The sequence below is a fragment of the Pinus tabuliformis genome, chromosome 2_1 (assembly GCF_031772625.1).
Source record: "Pinus tabuliformis cultivar Carrire ecotype Pingquan chromosome 2_1, CPIR1, whole genome shotgun sequence".
Lineage (NCBI taxonomy): Eukaryota > Viridiplantae > Streptophyta > Pinopsida > Pinales > Pinaceae > Pinus > Pinus tabuliformis.
The window spans coordinates 639,453,836-639,466,858 of record NC_142299.1 but is presented as its reverse complement, the minus strand read 5'-3'; the positions used below and the strand labels follow the sequence as shown (position 1 = coordinate 639,466,858).

General features: G+C 36.3%; 1 protein-coding gene across 1 annotated transcript in view; it reads left to right on the top strand.

The window, feature by feature from the left end:
• Window positions 1-9,985, top strand: part of LOC149202175 (phosphoribosylaminoimidazole carboxylase, chloroplastic-like) — a 253,651-nt gene extending 243,666 nt beyond the window's left edge. Inside the window, exons 15-16 of the mRNA XM_089403118.1 lie at window positions 9,099-9,205; window positions 9,296-9,985. Coding sequence (XP_089259244.1) covers window positions 9,099-9,205; window positions 9,296-9,386 — 198 coding nt within the window. The 3' untranslated portion in view covers window positions 9,387-9,985. The remainder of the gene's footprint in view (window positions 1-9,098; window positions 9,206-9,295) is intronic.
• The last annotated feature ends 3,038 nt before the right edge of the window (window positions 9,986-13,023 follow it).

The following is a 13,023-nucleotide window of genomic DNA, read 5'->3' as shown; positions in this document are numbered from 1 at the left end:
CAACAATGGAAAAGCATCCCAAATTACTAAATAAGTGTTCAGTATGATGCATCTCATTGCTGGAGTCTAACTGTTGCTAGTCTCTACACTAACCCTCTAAAGCCTCTGTGTTGTTGTTGACTCTGCTCTGTGCCAACTGCACTGCTGTCAACTCTAGCTCTGTGTTGCTCAGTCTCTGGTGCTCCTAGCTACTGCAACTGTCACTCCGGCACTCCTCTGCACCAACTGATGTTCGTCCATCCCGCTACTTCTAATCTGGGCTCTCGTAGCAAGGAATTGATCCGAGAGGTGGACTCCTCAAGGATCCTGCCCAACTGCAGTCCTTTCAAACTACAACTCTAAATCTCCCCACCTCCCTCCTAGAGATGCCTAGGTTGTCATGGCGAACTCCTCCTCGATCTTCGTGGCTGCAACCTTCGGATAATGCTTCTCATCTTTGTCCTTCTTCTAGAGAGGACATTGCATTGCATAGTGACTGAATTCACCACACCTAAAGCATTTGATCTTCGAAACATCTTTCTTCTTCTTCCCTTGTTCCTGCTACCCCTTGGATGCGAGGGCTGCATTCTCTTCCTCCTCCTTGGGCTTCTACCCACTGTTATTGCTTCTGTCAAGTTTACACTTGATCAAGTCTCTCCTCAGCTCATCTTGCTTAAGAGCTGCCCACATTCCATCCCAGTCTAGCAAAGTCGCCTTGCCCAGGATGCTCTGGACAAAAACTTGCCACTCCTTAGATATTGAATTTAGGACCAGTCTTACCATCTCGGAACCTTGAGGTGTTGACCCCACAACTGCCAGCTCATCTCGGGTATCTTGAAGCTTAGTAAGGAACAGATCAATGCGTTCCCCCTTCTGCGTCTGCATAGATCTCATCTTCTGCTCCAAGCACATCTTCTGCTGCTCGGAAGATCCCTAATATAGCGTCAACAAAGCATCCAACATTGCCTTGGCAGTGTCTCTGCCCGGGATGTGACAGAATATATGATCCTTCACTCCGTCGAGGATCATTCTCTTGGTCTTCGCCATTTCTTCCTTGTACTTCTTGAGCCAATCTGGATCCACGGGCTCAACTACAATGCTGTTGACATAGATCTTGAGAAAATTCTCATCCAGAAGGCATGACATCCTTGCCTTTCATATCACATAGTTGGATGAACCATCCAACCAATCCTGATCTCTCAATCCACTGGTTGCCATCTCTGCCACTAAAAAAAAAAAGTCGAATGACCTCCTCTCTCATGCTGCTGCTCAACAAATGAGAATTTGAACTCCCTGGCTAAGAGTTCTCTGAGGAAGAAATTCCCTCAAGTGTCTCTTCTTTCTTCTGACGTCGTTTTGTCCAGCAACTGCCTGCAGAAAACTACGTCACACTAGGAACCCCTCTTTGCTGAAGCTATTGTTGCGCTACTCCCTCTATCGTTGACAAATTTCAATATGGAAATCCTACCTCTCTGTCGACTCAAAAAGAGATTTACCATGAAAATCTAGCCCCCCTAGCTTGAACTGCACAAAGCCTCTGGGGATTCGAATTGCTGCCTCTGCAAAAATTTCAAACTCCCTTCCTCCTTTAGCATTGGGCTCTTCCGACACTGTTCTCTTGTTTCACCTGCAGCTCTGATATCATGTGAAATTTGGATGTCCAAATTTCTACTACAACCACTGATCATGTTTCTTCTATTTGTTAATTATTGAATAAAATTATTCACTGTTTCCTACAGTAAACACCGAAACTAATACACTGCAACCTTCACTATTTAAATAAAATGCGGAAACAAGAAACTAAACAAGAAAGAAATACAACACATCTACATAGTGATTTTTGGACAAATGTCCCTGGAAAAACCCGATGTGGGAAAACTGGTACAACAACTTTGAAGGTTTTATTATTATGCAGTAGTAATTTCTAAATACAATCTCTGGATGCCTTCCTAGCTCTCCAGTACAGAAAATATAACTGACAAAGAGATAAGTAAGATTACCTCACACTATCATTGGAGATATGATTGATGCAACCACTGAATGAACAACCCTTGGTTGCCTCTGGGCACTGATTGCGTCAGCCCAGCGCCACAACCTCTAGGGACTGCGTCACCCCTTCTGCTGATCGATTTGCTGTCCAGGAACTTTGATTTTCACCTCCCGGTCTCACACCTCGGCTTTTGGCCTCTAAAATTGATTCCGTTAGCAAATTTTCGGACCTCCTCAAGGCTCTGCGTCAACCTACGTTGCCTCTGCGTTGCCCTGCGTCAGCCTCTTCTGGCTCTACACTGCCTCTCGCAGATCTCTCTCTGCCTCCTCTGTTGAGTATTCCCGGATCAGGAGAAATTTCCAACCAGAACTATCTCTACCCCTCACTACAAAAGCTCACTTCGAATTTCTCACCCACCGCTGCTCTACTTCAGAAATTCAATTTTCTGAACTCTATTCGATATGTTTTCCAAATGCACCTCAAGCCTCTTCTTATATCTTTCTGTTGGACAACTAACGATGCAGATTAACTTCTAATCAATGGCTTAGATCATTTTGGCTTGATCCTCGTCTTCTTCTAGAAGTTTCACCCACAGTTAGATTAATACCCTTTAATTATTTTAATTTCCTAAGTTTAGACTTAGGGTCCCATTAAAAATAATTAATTACTTTAATAAAACTATCTCCTGGTGGAATTTTCCAAAACGATTTCTAGGTATTGGAGAATGCATGTGTCTAAGTTTCCTTGCAAATTTTGAGACTTAGAGCACATCCGATGCTACCAGAAATTAACACCAAGTACTGTGATAACTCCAATCAACCAATGCAAACTTGAACTAAGTGATGCCACATCTGTAGATGATCCCAAGGTAGGTCTACGTAGGTCCCCAGGAACTACGTGATTCCTCCATGTGAAACTCGTAGTCTGGCCAAGTGAAACTCGTAATCCTCAAGAGTGGAGTGCTAAGGTAGAAGCACTCGAGATAACTGTGAGGGAAGGCCCCACATAATCTTCAGTCCAAATATTCCATAGAATATTCATTCAGTGCATGAGCTCCTTTAATTAATTTGATTTTCCATATGTGCAACTGTTGCATTATCTCTGAGAAATTCGATTTTATGAAATAATGGTGTATTTATGATGCAGTGTGCTCAGTCACCCTCCGGATGTCCATCGACTCAACTCTTTGACTTGGGATAATTTCCAAGTCATTTCCACATCATTCTGTCACATGGAATAATTTATTTCTCTCTATTTTATTTAATTCTAGCCTAATAAAATGCCACAATTTCCACTAAACTTAGGAAATGTGGGTTTCGAGGGTCTAGAACACATTATTAACCTTTCAAAGTGTGTCATAGTAGAAAGTTGAGGGTGAGGGGTGTAATTTTTATTATTCGTACTCCATACACTTCTCTAGACAACACTTATTACATTATAGATACAATTTTTATTGCGATGTTTGACCTACGAGAAATCTAAAAAATTAAAAATGACTACCTAGACCTAACCAAATTCCACAAAATTTTTTGTGTGATCTAGTATGGTAATATACATCGACTTTAGATACTATGACTCACCCAAGGCCTCACCATCAAGCCATACTCTGGCTTTGGGGTAAATTTGGAGGAAAAAATGCAATTAATTACTAACTCTTGGTTGGGAGATGATAATTAACCAAGTGAATAAAACCTCCCAGAGTAATACTCACTTGTTGGCAAGGTCCCAGGCTACCTAGGCTTGTTATAGACTCAAAACTCATCATTACTAGCATCACTTATTACAATTTCCCATAGGGCGTGGAATCTGGGTACAAAAGAAAATGATGAGAAGTAGGAGTAGAGTTTAAAAACTTTGGTGATATGATGGTACAAGTGTCCTTTGGTACACCCTTGGGCATGGAGTCTTCATATAATCATCAAGTGCCACTCTAGTGATCAACATGCACCAAAAGATGTTGTCGCTTAGATTGTACACGCATGATGCGACAACGACTCGGGACAAGGGCTGTCACTTTGATCCTCGCCCATTCCGTTCTAGCTGTCTCCCAACAATAAGCTATGGGGGGTAGTCCCTATGTAAGATAAAAATTGCAAGACTTTGTGGTAACCAACAAGTCTGGGAGACACAGTTGAATGGCCTAGCCACTTGATAGACTTTAGCAAGTTCAAAGGATTAGATTTAATTATCAATGAGACCAGTGCCTTATGGAGTCAACCTACTTCCTTTTAGATCAACTAAAGACCAAGTAACCCGATGAACAATTGTCGCTTGAATTCTTCACTATTCCATATGCTATTGAAATCTTAAGACTTAGGTGAAATGCAAGAATCTTGGTTATTTTTAGTTATATGCCTATTCTAGATGTAACCCTCCCCTTAACTGTTTTGGAACTAGTCTCTAGAGTAGGTTGTAGGATAGAAGCCAACGGGAAGCAAGCAAAGGCTTGATTAACGATACCTCCCCCTGTGTTCTAACTACTCGATGCCTTCGACACTGCAGAGACTGGCTCTGACGACTACAAGGTCACCATGTTAACCACTAAAGAAATGCTAGGCTCCTCAAGCTAGATGAGAAAGGGTGGCCCTAAATGTTTATCAACCAAGCTTATGCTTGGAGGTAAATTATTAGATGCAAGACTAGCTTATAATGATATGCAACATTATGAGTGATCTTGATGTGATATTACTTGAATGTTCCCTTAAGTACTTAGTTATGATTTACTTCGAGTTAAGATATTAAGTACTTTAAGAATGCTTAGAAAAGGTAATCTCAACCACAAGACAAGTGTTAAGTTTAACAATGCCAACAAGAGATAACAAATGCCCACGATATAAATATTCAATAATCACAATATGTGTGCTCTAAAAGGACGATTGCCAATATGCCAAAAATTCAAAATAACCACTTGCAATATGAACTATAAATGACAATTAGAGCACTAAATCAACTCGTAACAATTAGTCAATAATTCAATATGAGATGCCAATGACAATTACTTGAGACAACTAGAAATCTTCCAACCAATTATCCTCGAGATGCTTGATTAGATTAATAACATTTAGATGCCAAAATATTGCAATTAGATCACACCCAATTAGGTTCTCAAATGCTCAAGATCAATAATGCATAATTAGAACAAGTCACTTTAATACCAATTAGATTAGAGGCAATTTAACTTTAGAAGGACAATTGATGTAATTTAGACCATTCAACAAGATACCACTTGAAATTTAAAGTGCTTTTAGAGAGTGAGTTTATAAAAGCTTTTGAAACTCACAATGAACCACAAGTGTTAGTCCTCTATTTAGCAATGATTGTCAAATCATTTAGCCACTAAATTGGAAGCAATGCCTTTAATTATGAGCAATAGAGCATGAGCAAGTGAAAGAACTTAAGTCATATATGTCCTTATGATATTCAACAAGCAATATGAGAGCAGTGTGCTACCAATGTGCTAACTTGTGGCAAAATGTGTCAAACAATTCCCAAATGCCAAACCAAGCTTGCCAACATGAAATCTTAAATACTTTAGCCCTCTTATGATGTAATTATCGCTGTTATATTAGACCTTAGTATGCAGCAATGACAGAGATGGCAGGTACCAAGATCATACAATTTAACTCGAAACAAATATGCCCAATTTGCGCAATGAAGTCCTTAATGTGCCAAGCAATTTATGAATTGATTTAGGCCAATTTAAGGTGTTTTTTTACCATTGTCATGAATTAGTTTACTTGCTGAAGCAAAACAGTGAGGAAACAAGGTTAGGAGATCAAACCCTTAGGCCTCAGACCTTAAAGTTCATTTGCCGAACTTGCCCAAAATTTTCCAATGACTGGAACACCTGCAAATACCAAAACTTGGCTTAATGCCTCTACAAAACACACAAATATTCAATATAGAAATCAAATGCTAACCACAAAGATGAAATGAGGGTGGATGAGGCAAGGAGGAAGGCCTAAGGGAAGGGCTAATAGGCCTATTAGGCCCGTGACTCAAGGAAGGGAGGCCTTAAAGGCCTGCCACAAGCCCTAAAAGGCTGCGGCCTAAGTGAGAGTCCCTTTGGGACTACGGAAAAGGGCCAAAGGCTTGGCTATGGCCTCAACACGGATCACAAGGGCAGGTCGAGGCCTTAAAAGGCTTGCAGATAGATTGACTACAAGGATAGGCCGAGGAGGACGGAGGGAAAGAAGGAGGGACGAGGGCTTTAGGCCTCATGGCAAAGCCGAGGCCCTAGAGGCATGCCGTTAAGGCCCAATGGCCTGGAAAGGTTGACGCTGGGGCTTCAAGGGCTCACAATAAGGAAGAGGGGGCCAAATTTGGCCAGCGGCTAGGCTAGGAGGGCTAGATGGCTAGGGTAAAGGACGACGTTGGGCCTAGAGGCCCTAAAAAAATTTGAAACCCTTGCCCAGAATTTGAATTTGCTTTAGATCTTCAGTTTCACTGCAAAATTCCTTGATACTAACCCTACAAAAAATTCTAGAGGCTAGATCTTACCCTCAAGGGCCTAGATCTAGCGCTATTCCAACGATTCTTCTTGAATCTCACCTACAAAAATAAATTTACGAGTGCCCAAAATCTCAATATATACAAAAAATTAAAACCCCAGCTGCAAAACAAAGATTAGAAACATTTATATACAAAAAATTTAATTTACAAAATATACAATGCTTGAAAGATTTTTGAGGAATAATTTTTTGTAAATTTTGACAATGGCTAGATGTATTTCAAAAAAATAGATGTTAACAACAGTCTTAGCAAAGTAAGAAAATCACATAAAATATCTGAAGTCCAAACAAAGTCAGTCTGTGGCCACTATCTGTGAACTTGGAGCCCAAGGATTGGGGAACCTACAAAATCTATATTTATTTCTTAAGAAAAATCGTTAGATCATCCAATGAATCAGATCACTTAAGATAAACCCAAAACTTATCAATAGAATGTCCCTATCATCTACAAATGAAATAACAACTCATATGATATTGAAGTACAATATTTAAAAGTACATATCCAACACAAACCACAAATCAATGAGACAAAGACGCCATGAACTATACCCCAAACCCTTTTATTATGAAAATCAAAAGTTCCCAGTAAAACAGTGGCTTCACACCAACATTTACAAAATTACATCCGACCAAAGATGCAGATAACAATAGAAGCAAAATGCCTTCTATTTATAGAGAAATCCCTCCAAATGGAAAATAACGGCTAGTTGGCTTGATCCCCGTCAAAATAATTTGGACCGTCGATAAATGTTTGATTAACTTTTAATCTTTGCCGTTGAAAATATTTATTTTTGAGGAATTTTCGAATTTCTCATTAAAACCATTTTTTATTAGTTCAAAAATAATTATTTTGAATTAATTCTCTCAAAAATTTGACTTTAACTTAACCACCAAGGTCCAAGGATCCAAATTTTCTTGAGATTTTCAATATACCTTTGGTGGGGGCCTCCAAAATTTTACTATTTTTAGACCCACGAATTTTTCCACTTGGAGAAATTAATTTCTCTAACATTTTAATTTTGACTCTAAATTAATTAATTTTCTGAGTTATGATTTAACTTTATTTTTACCAGAAAAAATTAATTAATTGAGTCATGAGAGGATTAATTATTTTTCCACCTTCAAATATTTTAACCATGGTGTCTAAGTATGAACGACCATGTATTAAAAGATTTTTTACATAAGATTTTTACATTTTCAACCCCCAAAGGAGGAATACCCTTTTGTTATAGACCCTCAAATAATTTATCAATTCTGCAATACAATATGATCTAGTAAACCAAGTGATTTGTAATAAAATAATTTATCCAAATAGCTTAAATTATTCTCAAACCACTTTTGCAAGGACTTGACTAATAACACTATGATTCACTTAAGACTTCGACAATAAATTTCACCCTAGCTTTGGGGTTTACACTGGAGAGGAAAAACTCTTCCGAATAGCCGTGTTTAGAAACATAGGTAATCGGTGTGGTTAAAAAACCTCTTAAGATGAAATTCGTTGCCAAAGTCATAAGCTTACCTAGGTTGTTACATAATTATACGGTCGTACTAGCATCATTTACTTACAAATTTGCATAATGGGTTTACAATGACATAATGAGTCGTTGGTTGATGATTCTGATCTTTCCAAAAATTTAGCACAACTACTTTCTTGGAACTATGACAAAATGTGTGCAACAACTCCTATGATGGGTAATGCACGACCATGTCCAGTATTCTTATGACAGCAATGGCAGTATCCTTATGACAACAGTTTCTCTATGACAATGTGACCATGATGAATGACTTTCAATGCTTTGTATGGTAATGAATGGCAGTATCTTCATGACATTAATACACTTGTGCTCCTATGTATGTAGTGTCCATGATGACAGATACTCTTGACAAAACACAGATGCTACTTGTTTCAGGATATGTAGGCAGCTCCTTGACAGATTTGTCCGCTGCCATCTCATAATTTGGGATTGGCCCTAGGCGGCCTAATGTGATTGATGATGGGAGACTTATGTCTCATGATATTTGTACTTTGTATCTCCGCTGAACATTTGATGAATATCTAATAGAAGAATATTTGATTATGGGTTTTCACCCTTGTGGGGTTTTGCTTTGGTCTCCAACCAAAATCTTGATGTCTCTATTGTGCATGTTTTCTTCTACTATTCTTTACTGTTCCGCTGCATTATTGATGTTATTGTTCTCTCTACATAGTTGTTAATGATGATATAATATTATGGGGTGAATAAAATGTGAAAATGTTGAAAAAGTCTAAAATTGCAATTATATACAACATAAAACAATCTAGCCATAAAAGTTAACACATACTAACAAAAATTTTAGTGACTTTGGTGTTTGGCGTTTGAGCTAAAAGGCATGCACACATGGTATACTAATAATTTGAATGATCAAGTTTTCTGTATATTCAGCATATGGAGTATGACATTATGCTTTTTGGTTTCTAGAGTAGGTACTAGCTTTGATCTATTATATTTCCTTCGCTGAGACTGAAAAGTAATTCATCGTTCAGCTTCAATAAAGTTAGTGCAAACTAGCGTACAGAAATTGTTTTTGGAGCGGCTAAGTGAGGCACTGTTCTAACCAGTGATCCATTCTTGCAGATGCCTAGAGGAGTACCTGTGGCTACTGTTGCAATTCAAAATGCGACAAATGCTGGGCTGTTGGCAATCCGGATATTGGGATCCACAGATTCCAATATACGAGAAAGGTAGGTTTTCTAATATGATTTGTTTAGTGCATTAAAGATTGAATTTCCAGGGACCATACTAAGCAATCTGATGTGTGTTTGCATTTTCAGAGTATGCCAATACCAAGTTGACATGAAAGAAACAGTATTGAAGAAGGCAGAGAAGCTAGAAACAGGAGGATGGAAAGCATATCTTGCTTAGGCCTCATTGGATTCAAAGTGCATGTTGTGAGCCTCACAATTGAGAATGTTTTTGTGTTATGTGACGTTCAAGAGCTTCACCTAAAGAAATGTCAAGAAGTATGCATGGAAGTGGCATCAGTGAAGCATGATTCATGTACTTCTGTACAGATATGCTCTTGTTAATGCTTCCCAACTTCAATGAGCAGCGAGAGAGAGAGGCAGCAATGGGAGGCAGCAATGGTTAAATTTTACATCCGTATGTGCTCTAATGGAATCAGCTCACTTTGCATAGAATTTCCTTGCACTTGTCCACTTTGTATAACATCCTTCAGTTGAAAGTTCCTTGCCTGGTTATCATTAAATTTCCACCAATTTTAAAACTGGATATTCTGATCGAAGTAATATAACTTGTACCGATCACAGAGATAAAATTAGCGTCGGATATCTTTTACATTATAAGTTGTGAGAGAGTATAATAATTTTCTGCCGTAGTGAACGCTGGATCAGTTTTCGGTTGGCGGTGCGCATGAATATGAAATTGTTGATAACATATTTCAGTTGAGATACACAATATTGTTCAAAGTCCAGTATGTAATTTCAGGGATTTCCAGGTGGTTACTTTTTGGTGTATTCAGTGCACTAAATTCAGCTGATCTAGAATATATTTGTATTTTGTTTTTCACAGTTAAAAACGTCCGGGAGATTACAGGTTCCAATTTGGAAATCTTGGTAAGGTATTGTATACTAAGTAATCAAATCACTCTGTAGAGAGGGTCCAAATAAGAAAATCTCATACATGGCTAGGGTAGGGTATAACTTTAAAATTATATTATTATTAAATGGTTAATATTTACCATAAAAAAATCTCATGACTAAGCTATAACTTTAAAATTATTATATTATTAAATTGTTAGTATTTATCCCTAAAAATAGATATATGAGAATTCATTATTTTACTACCAACCTGCAACATGAAGTTTTGATATTTATTAAAATTATTATATTATTAAATTGTTAGTATTTATCCCTAAAAATAGATATATGAGAATTCATTATTTTACTACCAACCTGCAACATGAAGTTTTGATATTTTATTTTTGGTCTTTTATTTATAACAAAATTAGGTGTAAATGAATTTGAAATACTTTTATGTACATCCTATTTCAATGCATGTCTTTTATGTCTTAAATTGTGTATTCCAGGTTGACAATCTGCATTCTCAGTTCCATCATATTCTTGGGTTCAAGTTAGTTCTATGTATATTTTCCATTACTTTTTTATTCTATGATGTAAATTACAAAATTTACACTTACAAGTTGTAGTTTTAATTTTTTATATATTTTGACTAAAAATAATAATTTATATAACCGTCCCTTGATTTCTTGAATTTTTTTTTGTGGTTAGCAAAAAGTAAAAAGAATTTGTGGTTAGCAAAAAGTAAGAAGAAATATTTTGTTGTACAAGTGAGAAGTTATTGTTGTAATACCTTCTTCATAGTAGGGAGAAAATTCTTGTAGATACAACTCAATTCAGAAGTAAAGATCTCGCCTCCGTCCTATACATAGTTCTTTGACGTAGATTAAGCTTTTTTGAATGCCAGCATCTTTGATATGTGTTACTTCTCTTTTTTCCAAACTTTGAACTTTTAATAATTCAATATTTAAGTATTGTACACCCCACTTTTAACCCATCATATTTTCTGTGTTTTTTAATTTTGTCGTTTTCAACCTTGGTTATAAGGAAATGCATTTTTTAAGATTCCAAAATAATTTGTGGTTGGTTTATCATTTATAATATAGAAGACTAAAAGTCAATATTGGGAAGTTGTGGTATATTGTTTAGCATTATAGAGTTTACGTTGTTAATTTACGTAAAGTGGAGATAAAAAAGGTTGAAACAAGTACTATCATTTATAATATAGAAGAGTAAAAGCCAATATTGGGAAGTTGTGGTACATTGTTTAGCATTATAGACTTCATGTTGTTAATTTACTTAAAGTGGAGATAAAAAAAGGTTGAAACAGGTACTATAACCATCTATAAAATCACAGAGGTAAAAGTGGGTGGTGGTGGGGCTATTATAAATGAGTAAAAGCCAATATTGGGAAGTTGTGGTACATTGTTTAGCATTATAGAGTTCATGTTGTTAATTTACTTAAAGTGGAGATAAAAAAGGTTGAAACAAGTGCTATAACCATCTATAAAACCAAAGAAGTAAAAGTGGGTGGTGGTGGGGTTAAAATGAAACTAGTTGTGATACTTCTTTTGTTTCTTTGCTTAAAAGATAGTATTTTAAAGCATAACTTTTTTATAATGTATTGCTCAATATAGATGATTGTTTAGTTGGAAAATATTTTCAATATGAAGGCATTGATAACTTCATTAGTGTACACTATTGATTCTAGTCTTTTTTCTAGAATAGTTGAAGGTAATCATTTGTTTGTTGCACAATAAATGTCGGAGGCATACATAGCACACATCCATATTCCTTAATGGAGGTGAAATCACATATAACCTTTATATGGTTTTAGTCAGTATCTCAATGTTGGTAATTTCTATTTGATTAACTTGTGAACATTTATGAACCTCTATAATATAATAAGGATATAAATATTGGAGACATGCATAGCATGTATCCATATTCCTCAATGGAGGTAGAATCATATGTAACCTTTAAGTAGTTTTAGTTAACTTGTCAGCTTTTGTAATTGTTGTTTGAGTGACTTGCAAATGTTTGTGAATCTTTGTAATGTAATAAGTATCACTAAATGATCCAACTTTATGTTACTGCTAATGCTAGTATATTATGTTGGAGTTAAAGAAATATCATAATGATTAACTTCAACAATAGTGTTGTGTAAATAGTTACTAAAGTTTAATGATCAAACTTATGAATACACGTGTAAGTATAAAACTGATTTTAATTTTAATAAAAGCACCTTAATGTTTCATATTATTGTGTATGTTCTAAGTTATTTGACATGTTGAAGTGTTATTTCTGGTAATGACTTTTTTGTGACAAAAGGTGAAGTGATGCAAATCAAAAATTTTCAAGACTAATGATAAAATTATGGAGATGTATTCATGGTACTTTGAATAGACAATGATTTGGTGTACTATTAAAGTATTCCTTCATGTTAACGTCATCGGTTCAAAACATGTGGGTAACCCCACCCGCCTGACACTATATATATATATATATATAGAGAGAGAGAGAGAGAGAGAGAGAGAGTAACAAGTTGTCTTGGTACCTTAAAATGTAAGTTGGTAAACGACATCCCCCTATAAATAAAAATAAGTATTCTCATGATTGAACTTTGTAAATTCTAGTTGTTGATGGATACAATCATAGCATCCTTGAACACTCCAAGTCCCATGTTCATAGATTTGTCATAGAGGTACAACCATGCTCATTGGTATTGCTTCTTGATCTTCAAAAATAAAGATGTAACTCATGAGGGATGCAACTCTACATTTTGGCGTGGAAGTGATGATTAGTAATTATATGTGAAACATTGTTATATTCGAGGAGTAAAGGTCTAGTAGGATAGTTTACTGTTTTACTATCTCAATAACTTAGAAATGCTCAATTTGATTGTCACTTATATATTATAAGTAGCAATGACAAAGTTTTCTTTTTATCACGACCACCTTGTT